Source organism: Mixophyes fleayi, chromosome 4 (genome assembly GCF_038048845.1).
Source record: "Mixophyes fleayi isolate aMixFle1 chromosome 4, aMixFle1.hap1, whole genome shotgun sequence".
NCBI classification, from domain to species: Eukaryota; Metazoa; Chordata; class Amphibia; order Anura; family Limnodynastidae; genus Mixophyes; species Mixophyes fleayi.
Window position 1 is genome coordinate 311796691 of NC_134405.1, and position 12042 is coordinate 311808732.

Genomic DNA, 12042 nt, shown 5'->3' on the forward strand with positions numbered 1-12042 from the left:
TATCTTGAGAAATGTGTTTGCTATAGATTCTTCCAAAGCACAGGCTATCTTTCATGGGTTCAACCACTTAATAGTCAATTTATTGATACCTTTTCTTCCAAAGTCCTTTCAAGGAAGGGAACAAATCCTCGAGTTCGGTCTCCTGAAGCAATTAAGGCCTCCCAAACTTTAAACGAGGCTTTTAACTCCAAATTTCATTCACCCAGAGACACAAGACACATAGCTATTGAGAGGTTATGCTGCTGTCTGAAGGGATAGTTTATCCCAGTCAAATCTACTGTATTTAAAGTAATCTGCAAGCTAACTCAGTGTGCAAGGGACAGAGAGAGAAGTCATTTGTCACAAGAGTTTGTCTGTATTGCATCAGAAGTTTAATTCTGCCTAAAATGGTTGCCGAGGAGAGAACTGCAAGTTGTTTAACTCTAAAGTTGCTGGGAAAGATCGATTACTGATTTAATCTTGTACAAGTTAATAAGCTTCATGTGTCTGGCTGAAACTTCGCTTTAACCTGTGTATTACAATTTTTCCCAGTGGTTTATATCTATTGTTAAGTGCCCCTAATCTAAAGTCATTTCTGCTAAAGCATCTAACCTGAATAAACTGGATTAATTATTGTTGCATCTCTACTGATTTTACGTGATAAGTGTTGTATAGTTATATGCAAAGTCTATTGTGATTGATTTGTCTAGATAATTTGATTCAGCAGCATTTAGTGTAATGGTCTAATTAACTTGTTAGCAACCGGTTGTCTCTCAAAAGTATTTATCCAGTGAAACTCATTTCACTGAAGCACAGTGCCAAATTTCAAAGTAAAATATATTTATTCAGTGACCTATGTGTTGTAGTGGTTTATATGTGCAAATTGCTGATATTGTTGAAGCAAGATTCCTAAAATGTTATTTATTTTATGACATGTTGAATAACATTAAATATTGATGGTATTGTGGTATTACATCCCTTCACAACTGCTCCATACCTGCAGCTGTGGTAAATCCTAACGCCACAAGTAAAGAGAATAAACCCACGAGTTTATGCAGTTTTAGCCTTGTGTTCCTTGTTTTATTAAAAAACTACTGGGGGAGGGGGGAGGTGGGGGGGGGTTGCCTCTCTACTACACCACCAGGCCTGTAGAATCCTTCATTACACTACTTCTGGGGTGCCAACCATCTGCCTTGTTACACATGGACACCAAAATATTAATGATCCAGCAATGATCCATGTATTATACTCAGTGATGTGCGATGTTGCACTACCCCAATAAAGTGTTGGCAGACACTCATCAGGGGGCCCAGTTCTTAGTGTAGCGATTCCTCACCAGTGTGTCATAATATCAATCTGGATGATTCACAAGACTTCAGCAGTGACATAGGAAAAGTAGCATTTGTGAACAATATTTTATTTGAAACTGAGTGAATTTTTGCTTAAATTTGCCAATTCTTTTAAATAAATTCATACTTTCTCATGTTTCCAGTTTTATTTAACTTGTGTTGTGACAGAAACAGGTATCATATTACAGGTCTGTCTATGAATTTGTCACAACAAGATTAAGAACCAATGATATACACCACCACAATGCTTTTCCCTTATGCTCCAACAATCTAGGTACAATACAGTGAATACAAGCATTATACTGTATGTATCATAGTCAGTCTTCCATTAATCAAGAAAAAGAGACTGTTTCACAGATTAAAGAAAAGTGTTTGTGTTTTGCTTTTACAAAATATTCCTTCCAAAATATTTTGTTGATAATACCACTGTAAAGGGGTATCCACTTCTGAACAGACCGCCTCTTATAATATTAGGAAGCTGCTATTACCCCCATCTCAGCCACGATGACAGGAGGATGAGCAAATTCCTTTAAACAATGGATCATTGCAGCCATTGATAGCATTCTGCGCTATGGCTGCGCAGAATGCACAGACTAATGCTGTATACATATTAATACTGATATATATATATATTAATATATTCTACAGTGCTGTACAATGTTGAGAGGTTGCAATAGAAACAATAACATAAATGGAAACATGAAGTTTAGAAGTAACTGCCCAAACAAGCTTAGAAGTTCCTCCCAAGACTGGTCTAGTGGGGTTTCTGGGTACCTGCAATTCCGCCCCCACTCAACTATAATAGGGGAAAGAAAAGGGCCTATACTAATTTAGATTAAGCACTGAATGTCATTATCTGCTGTTATTCATTCAAAAACATGTTTAACAATTAACAAGAACTGCACTCAGTTTGCAGAATAGGAGAAGTGGTACTGTTTGAGAAGTGCCACTGTGCAATTGCTTTGCAGGGCTGCGGTGGAGATAGAAAGGCCATTGCCGGCAACAGTAAAATCCTCACTCACACAGTTCTGCTTAAAATCACTTCTGGCCCTTACATCATTCCAACTTTCAATTTTTATGCCTAAATATTGGTTGTTTGGGCCTCGTTTATGTCTTAAATCAGGATTGTCCTGATTTCATATTGCAAATGTGCTGAAATGCTTTTACTAACTTGCGAATTGTGCACTTAAAAATGTGTTTTCTCTGCACCAAATCCGTCTGGAAGGTGTCAGCTCCAGAGCACATTAGAAAGCAGAAGGTTTTTTCAGACTCTTCTGGTGAAGGTACCTGACTCTGTGTTTCGGGACTTGCATTCTTCCTTCCTAAAGTTTGTATGGCGTGCCAAACCCCCTAGAGTTTCTGTAGCAGTGCTCAAGAAGCCCAGGGCCCGGGGAGGTAGAGGCTTTCCAGACATTAAACTTTATTATTTGGCATCCCATTTAACTCAGGTATTGGTTACCTATGTCTCCTACCAGTCCATAGCAAGGGTGGACTTGGATACCCACTTCGTTGGGGTTCCTTCCATTGCATCACTTTGGGGCCTTTCTAACATAGATAGACCACCAGCGGCCTTCTCTCTTCAATCTCTCAAATTTTGCATGTCCCTATGGGACTCATGCCGGGTCAAATATAAATTGTTGTCCATTATTTCACCTCTGACTCCTCTCTGGGGCAATCCACACTTTCCTCCTGGTAACTCGATACAGCAATTTAAACACTGGATAAGTGCGGGAATACGGGTGGTCTCGGACCTGGCAGTTGATTGAACTTGGGCCTCTATGTCGGAGCTTTACCACAGGTTTGAACCTTTTCGTCCGCTGTTCTTTGAATACTTCTAGGTCTGACACTTCGCAATGTCCTTGTCCCCTCCTGATGCTCTCTGGACCCTTACCTCTTTTGAGCATATGTGTCTACATTCCCCACTCACCAAAGGGATGATCTCTGGGATCTATAACTGGCTTATAGAATATATCTTTGACACGCCAGGCCGGCATAAGCGGGAATGGGAAATTGACCTAGGACCTTCTCTTGCTGGGAGGAGTTCAGGGAGGCGATTGCCAAGAGCTCAATTTCTATATTAATTAAGGAAACGGCCTATAAGTTGTACTATAGGTGGTACTATACCCCTGACAAGCTGTCCAGAATGTTTCCCACGGCCACTCCGAGCTGCTGGCGGGAATGTGGCCAGAGAGGTACGATGCTACATATTTGGTGGACCTGCCCCCGTATAGTTCCTTTCTGGAACATGGTCCTTACACTTATAAACTCTGTGTCAGAACAACAGATAAATAAGGACCCCTGGTCACTCCTTCTTTCCCGTCCTATACCTGATGAGAACGCGCCTTCTAACAAGCTTATCTCCCATATTTTGGCAGCTGCTAAATCCCTAATAGCAAAGCATTAGAAAGCAGAAGGTTTTGCAGGAGGAAAGAAGCTCTGTGTCCAACTGCTAACCTGGGAGTTCTCTCTTAAATTCTCTCCTAAATTCAGGATTTGAAGCTCATTTAAAAATGTTGTCATGCACCATGAAATGTAATGTTTGCATGTGGGTGCAATAGGAGGTGCATGGGTGCGTCTAGCCCACATTTAGCTTGTAGCGCCGTGATCTGCCCACCTACCGCATCAGAAGATGTAAACTTTTGCACCATCTACAGCTGCTGCTATTTCATAGCGCTAGTCAATGTTTTTCCCAAAAAAAGGAGGTTCCCTTCTGTAACCTTATATAGTACTACTTAATTTCCAGTGAATGCAATTCTCAGTATTGTTTCTTATACATAGACAACAACTTCGTTCTCCATTTCCTATTCTACATGCTGGATATAATCTTCATTATCTGTTTTATTTCTTATGCATGGTTAGCTCCATAGTGTTATTTCTCTTGTTCTGTGAGCTTGTGTGCTTGGTGTAATTGTCAGTATCATCTCTTATGCTGCACAGTTCTTTATTCATGAGTGGTACTGATTGCCAGCTGCTTTCAGGTCAGCACATGAAAAATGTCAATGTGTACTCACAGTGCGCTTGTCATAATCATCAATGATCCCTATGATCAGGCCAGAACATTCACCATGTGATGACATCACAATAAAAGTGTGCACTACTTACAGTGAGCGTCATTTATGAAGCCCGAGCCAAGAGAAAATAGTGCAAAATTCACACAGAGTGCTGTGTTCTAAGCCTGTTATATTGTTTTATTTTCTCTGTGATCCTTGCACTGGAATGATAACAGTGATGTAAAAAATACACTACTCCGTTTTACTTATAATTTAATTACGGTGACCGCAATGGAAATTTTCAGCAGAAAACTCCTAAAATTACTGCCTGCTCTCCTGGTAGTGTATAAGCTGTACGGTGTTTTAGAAAACTCAGGCAAAATTACCGCCAGCCCCTTAGGCACTGTAAAAGCTGTACAGTGCTCTAGAGTAGGGATGTTCACTGACCCCCATGTTTTGGTTTTGGATCTGTATTAACTTCGTGTTTTGGTTTTGGCAAAACCACACTCACCTGTTTTGGTTTTGGTTCTGTACTTTTTTTTTTAAAAAAAAAAAAAAAAGCTAAAAAATGCTAAAATCACATAATTTGTCTCTTTTTTGTTCCTACATTATTATTAACCTCAATAACATTAATTTCCATTAATTTCCAGTCAATTTTTGTCAAGTAACCAGAACACTGCTGTGACAGGATGGACCGCCTATGCCACCCTGTCTGTTGTTGCTGGGAACCGGCTGGGCTTACTTTGCCACTGTTCTCTTTCCTTATCTCAAATGCGTCCTCTAACCGCAGTAGGAGGGGCTTAATCTGCTGCCACCATTAGACTCCTTAACAGCATCCAGAACCACGTTCCTTCTGGATAACTATCGCTGCTAGAGTACCCCCTTGCTGGTACACCTGGGCTGGTACCCCTGACCTCTTCCTATAGATCAGGGTTGTTGTGACTGGAACCCACCTGGCCTAGCACACTGGCCAGAGTTGCTGGATAGCAGGCAGAGCGGTGGTACTGTAAAGCTGGATCCAAAGCTCAGATCAGCCGGAAACAGATTCAATTTGGGTATAATCTATATTTTACAGGAAATACAGCAGGGAAGAAGTTGGATCTTGAAGCATGTTTATTTAGCTCAAGTGTCCTGACAAGGAGAGTTCACACTGGTTGAAGGTAAGAGTGATCAGAAGGTCAGATGGAACAATAATGCAATTCAATGCTCTTAAGATACAGTTTTAGGAGACAAGCTTGTCAGGAGGTAATCCAGTCTCCTATCCCTTTAACCAATCTGGACTGATTCATGCAGCCTGCACGTGAATCAGCACAGAGAGGTTAACACCATTTTACATAGAGGCTAGTGGCAGCGGGAAGTGTACTTCCCCCCTGTCCACGAGCTGCCAGGGAGAGGGGGGTTCAGCCCACTCTACTCCATGGTGCCTGTCTGTCTGAGCCTGGAGATTTATCTTTTAAATCTCCTGCCTAAACTGACTTCCAGGGACTCTGCTCCGGGGTCTGGCTCTCCCCCTGGCCGAAAATAGTACCAGAGGGAGAGCGACCAGGTCCCGGGAGAGAAGCCCCTGACTGTTGGTAGCTGAAGCTCTTGAGCTCCGGCAAGGGACTTAGCCTCCCAGGTTCCCCGGGAGGTGCTGCACCTCCTGGTTCTATTTCATTCCAGGAGGCTGGTGTGGAAGCCACTCCGGCAGCCACTGGAAGTTGGCTGCCAGGGGGGTGGGGGGGGGGGGGTGTGAAGGATACAGGGCTTCCCCTGCAGCCCCAGCACAAGGTAAGTCCCTTTTTCTTTATTTTATACAGTACACACATTTTACAATGGCATTATACACATTTTACACTTAATATGCCCAAAGTTACACTCCATTGGGTGCTGCACGCCGGTTGCCTACCAGCGCTGCAGCGCCTGTACCCCATACATATTTATTCATTACCTACACATTAAATACACATTGCACATTTAATATACACAGAGTTATACTCCCGGCGCCTACCGCCGGTTGTTAACCCATTCAGCGCTGCATGCTGGTTCTTTACCGGCGCTGCAGTGTCTACACATTACACATTACACATTTCTACACAGAAATTTTTCATTGATTTTTAACTATACACATCTAAAACACTCTGTCTTCCCTCCCCGGCGCTAGTTTAACTCCTTCTATGCTTCGACGCTGGGTACTACCTACCCAGCCCCATAGTGCACACCTTAGGAAACATTTTTTATTAATAAAATACATTAACACATTCACTGATGCACGCAGCGTCTAGCGCCAATGCTTTAACCCCTCTGGCGTCGGATATTAACCCTACTGGCGCCGGAGTCCATTTAAAGATGGTAAGCTGCCGGTAACTGCAGGGACCCTGCCACACTACTCTCCCCCTGGTCCATGCAGGCTACCAGCGGGCCCTATCCAGACGATTTGGCTCCTGGTCCCCCAGTCTCTTGGGGTTACCGGGGGGTGACCCGGGGTATCCGGGTCTTCCGAGACAGTCCATCCGCATTGTGTGAACCTTTCCTTGTTTGTGAATTATGTGAAAGTCATAAATTTGAAGTGCAAGGCTCCAGTGCAACAGTCAGCCATTTTCCCCTGAGGTATGTTGTAGCCACTTTAAAGGATTATGATCAGTCACCACAGTAAAATGTCGTCCATTTTTTCACTGCCCACACAATGACCAAACATTCCTTTTCAATTGTGGCATACCCCACCTCCCGGTTCAGCAGTTTTCTGCTCAAATAGGCCACAGGGTGCTCCTGCCTATCAGGCCCCACCTGGCTAAGTACTGCTCCCAATCCATACTGTGACGTGTCAGTTTGCACAATAAAGTCCTTGTCATAATTAGGCGCCAACAATACTGGAGCACGAACCAGGGCTTCCTTTAACGACTGAAATACCAGCTCACAAGCAGGTGTCCAATCAACTACTTTTGGAGGTTTCTTCTTAGTGTTATCTGTCAGGGGCTTCGCTACTGTACTAAAGTCTGGGACTAAATATCTGTAGTACCCTGCAGTCCCTAAGAAGGCTAGTACTTGTCCTTGGGTTGTGGGCAGGGGCCAATCTCAGATTGCCTCTTTAAGCTGATTCTGGCTTAACCCTACCTCCCTCCACACCATGACCCAGGTACTGCACCTCTGACATCCCCATTTGACACTTGTCTGCTCGGATGGTCAGACTTGCCCACTGAATTTTCTCCAACACTTGCCCTATATGTTTCAGATGGCCCACCCAGGATTTACTGAAAATGGCAATGTCATCGAAGAAAGCCTGAGCAAAGCCTTTACACCCATCCAGCAGGTAATCAACCACACGCTGCAGGTGCTCATTCAGCTCTGTGGGGTTCTTTACCAGCACTGCAGCGCCTACATATAGACATTTTTCATTCATTTTTAATTATACACCTCAAAAACACTCTATCTTCACTCCCGGCACCTAGCACCTGGGTGTAACTCCTTCTATGCTGCAGTGCTGGGTACAACCTACCCAGCGCAGTAGCACACACCTTAGGAAACATTTTTATTGATTTAAACATGGCTTGAATCTCCTGGGGGGGAATCCAAAACCGCGAGATCTGACAACGCAACAATGATGTTTTGCCTTGATTCAGATCCGAGCAAACGGGAAAGTACCGAGCCAGTTTAGTGTTGTGTGTTTTGGTTTGTGTTTGTGAAACATTGTCATAAAAAATCGCATTTGTTTCTTTAAAATGTTACACTAATTTGTCCAATTTTCTAGCATATCGCAGAACACAAGGCAATGCTATGTGTGATCAATGAATTGATTACTTCCGATTGTCTGAATGCAGTTAGCTAGCCATATCATAGTTCCATATTAGAGTTCAATACATGATATGGTCATGATAAAGTTATTAACAAATGGCAGATTTTATGGGAACTGAGATACATTAGTAAAAACAGACAAATGAGGAATGCGAATGACATTTTTACCAGAATTGTCCCTAGCGTCCATATGTAGCATACCAATACTCACGTGTAACACTCAAAGTCCCCGTTGCTAATGGCCTCTATTAGTTGCTCTGTCACTTTAATAATTTCCTGCTTTCGCACTGTAATCATGAGAAAACTGAGTGTTAATGCAGCAACATGTGTCGGAGTGAACAACTTGGAATCTTGGTAACCTGAATTCCTACAGGTTCAGGTTACTGACACTTTATGTTGGTCTGGTAAATGAATCTCTACACCATAATCATCCAGAATCAAGTGAAACCATTTGCATAATTACTTAAACTTTTTAGATTCCTTGTACCAAGCTCTATGAATTCTACTAAGAACATTAAACAGCCAGCCTGTTGAAGTCCTTTGTATGCACCCTGCCATCCATGGCATAGCACTAGGGTTATTGTACTTGTATGGTGGAAATTTATGGGCGCCAACATTGTTCATTTTTATTGCTGAAAAGTGGCCTGGACAGTGGCTGTGAGGTTATGTACTTGGAAGGCTTTGTGCATGCACAGGAAGTGGTGATAATGTGATCATGCAGGAAAAGAAGTGGTGGAGCAAAGTAAATAGAGGCAAATTTCTAATGCTTGTTAACTGCCAGGGAGAGACTGAAACCTAGAGCTGATTGAGGTAGGATTAATATGCTGTCAAGTACTTTAAAGGGACAAGTCTACATAGTCCAACTCATTGAGTTGTATAGAGTAAACAGCTTTACACTACTAAGTTGAAATCGATGACACTGGGCAGATGAAGAAGTGTGATGGAGCTGGGCATTTTCACTGCTTACAGAGCAAGAAGACTCTGCAGAAAAATGAGATACAACTGAGATACACTCTGACAGGGGGCGTATCTAACCGTGGTACTGAAGGTGCCAGGAGAGTCGAGATCCATGTGAATGATACAAGTTCAGAGGCTACAAATAGATGTAAGTACATGACACTGTAAAAGTTTTGCTAATTGGGTGGGGGGATAAAAAAAAGTTTGGGTGGAGTTATTCTAACATTAGGAACCAGGTACATATGAACAATGTTCAGGCAGCAAAGAAACTGATTTTTTCATTTATCTTTTGATTTTTGGTCTGTGTCAACTTTATTGAGTCACAACTACAGACAAGTGGGTGTTTGGCAAAGCAGTGCTTGTACACAGTTATACATTATGTAACTCAGGGCAATCTACAGCCATGCATGTAATCATCACGTTAGTAGTCAGTGCTATACTATGCGTTTCTAGATCAGATATGACGACAATAAGCAGTATGCAGATAGAACAGATGACTCTGTTACCTGCTGGTGATCATTACCCTACCTACCTTTGGTATCTTCATCTTCAATAGTAGTGTTTGTACTTTCTGAAGATTCCTGAATGAAAACCAAAAAAGGAGGAAGAAGAGTGTTATTCCAGCAGTAACTACATAACAGTTGTTTATGGCACCAGAAGAGCACCCTTTCCAGAAGTTCTTGTCCTGTCCAGTCGTCGAAATTTCCCTGCATTTTATATATTGGCCACTAGATGTCACCACTCACCAGGAAAAAAAATTAGGTTTTAGTAATATGTACTTAATGCATTTCTATTGTTTTTCTAGTGACAGCACCTCATGGAGCTACATTTTCTTCCTTTGCTGAGAAATCCCAACCCCATTCAGTGCAGTCCTCATGTAGAAGGGGCACCACATTATAATATATCCCAATACCAGCTGCACCAACTGACTGCGCACATAGCTGTGGCTACACACACAGCTGCTCATTCCTCTGTGAGCCCCAAGTTGAGACTGACATTGCCCTCTGCTGGGCAAGAAGGCACAGGACAACAAGTCACAGAATCCCTTCAAGTTAGCCCATGACCTTCTTTAGCTTAGCAAAGTAAATTGTCAGAGAAAAAAGAGAGACTGCTCCGACTGGCACAGTTCAGTATCCTGGTTAATTCAGTTTACAGCAGATAAATCAGCTTCAGAAAACATAACTTTGCTTGTATGAGTTTCCCGAATTGTCTAAGCGCTGGCTCCTTTGTGTTGTGTCTTCTTTAAAAACTATTTTTAAAGCCTGTTGTATCATTGTTTAACAGAATCTAAATGTGTTTCAGATCGCCCAGATCCTGACTATGATTATCTTGAGTAACATTACTTTAAATTAATAAAGCGCAACACTTAGGGGCTTATTTATGAAAATGTGACGATAAGGCTGATTTTCTATCGCCTCCATAACCTATTGCTGCAATTTACCATTAAAACCCAGCCTGGAAAGGTAAGAGTTATCTGACTGCTTTGCACAGCGGAACTCAAAGCCCAGACTCAGGATGGCGGCAACAGGAAAAAAAAAATCAATGATAAATGCTTTATTCTTTGAATAAAGCATTTTAATAATGGTCAGTATTTTTATCTGATTTATTTTTGCAATTCTATTTTGTTTTTATAACTAAGTGGTACTGAAAGCCCAAGGCTAGCCGGGTCACTCATGCACAAAACCCTTGAGCCTGGCTCGGGGCTACTATGGCTGAGACAGGTGAGTATCACTGCGATAAGCCCTGTGAAAAATCAGTTCACCTATGTGCTACAGAGATGTGAGGTCAGGGGAGGGCTGGCAAATGTTAGCCCGGGGGGCAAGACTCAACTCAGAAGCCTATTAGGAACATTTTAAAGGGGAAAACATGCAGATGACCTAGTCACCCAGCCCAAGGTAGCCCACTATGGGATCGGCCCGGGGCAGATGCCCCCCTGCCCCTCAGCCCAGCCTGTGTGAGGCTTGTTACGGTGCGGTAGGGCTGTAGTCAAAAACTGGCTAGCCTATCCACGACCTATACTAGATACTGTTAAACACAGTCACTATTTTGTGGTCAGACTACCTTTAAACTATACCAGGATAAAGGCACTGGGGCAAAATATGTGGCAATATATTTACTGGCATGATTACAAGTAATATGCATATAGATCTTCATCTCTGTTCACCTTATTTTTGTATTATTGGTTTATTCTTCAGTGATTAAAATAGATGTTTCCATTTGCCCGAAACGTGTCGTACACACATTATCAGGCATGTTGCTATCTGTGCCACAGCGTGTTAGTGCCAAGTGTCCTGTGCCAGTATGAGCAGACCAAAATCCCCTCTAAGCTAAGTGATCTGGAGGTGAAATGGTTATAACTCTAGTGTAATGAGAACATCACCCTAAAGGGCTGCACAGAGAATCCGCTGTTCAGTGCAACCCCACAAAGTGTAGTATTTTTTTTTTTGTGTAACTTAACAAGCTCACTGACAACTCCAGATGACTCGGCTTAGAGGGAAGAGTGAAGCGGACCATTGCTCCTTTCTGGGACCCAGAGGAACCAGCACTGAATAAGACAAAACATAAACTCACCATCAACTGGACACTGGAACTGGACTTTCTTTTCTGGAAAAACAAGGAGAACAGATAGGAAGGAGAGTGAGACACACAGCCAGCAGCACAGTGACCACAGGGGAAAGCACAGAGGACCGCACAGTGACCACAAGCAGTAGCTGCAGCACACACATTTTGCCACCAGGGGGGATGAAGAAATACACAAGGAACACAGGAGGTGACAAGACACAGACTGCCATGTAGCACAGTGAATGACACAAGTTTAGAAGCTGCAAATGGATATGAGTAAGAAGCAGTGTTATATATAATTATACCCAGATGGAACGATGCAGCATGTTATCAGCCCTAGATTTGTAGAATGTTTTGGATATGTGCACATGCGCTTTTGTTATAAAAGAAAACCCTGATTTGAATCTGTAGCATTTGCCAGAGGCTGCACACAG

General features: G+C 42.6%; 1 protein-coding gene across 5 annotated transcripts in view; it reads right to left on the reverse strand.

Moving 5' to 3' along the window:
• Window positions 1-12042, reverse strand: part of CAMK2A (calcium/calmodulin dependent protein kinase II alpha) — a 180873-nt gene that overhangs the window by 14140 nt on the left and 154691 nt on the right. For 3 of the 5 annotated variants that reach the window (XM_075210050.1, XM_075210048.1, XM_075210049.1), the window contains exons 14-15: window positions 9579-9627; window positions 8301-8376 (exon numbers count right to left, since the gene is read on the reverse strand). In XM_075210050.1, the coding sequence (XP_075066151.1) occupies window positions 8301-8376; window positions 9579-9627 (125 nt within the window). Of the gene's footprint in view, window positions 1-8300; window positions 8377-9578; window positions 9628-11617; window positions 11651-12042 lie in introns of all 5 variants that reach the window. The other 2 variants (XM_075210047.1, XM_075210045.1) reach the window with 1 other exon arrangement.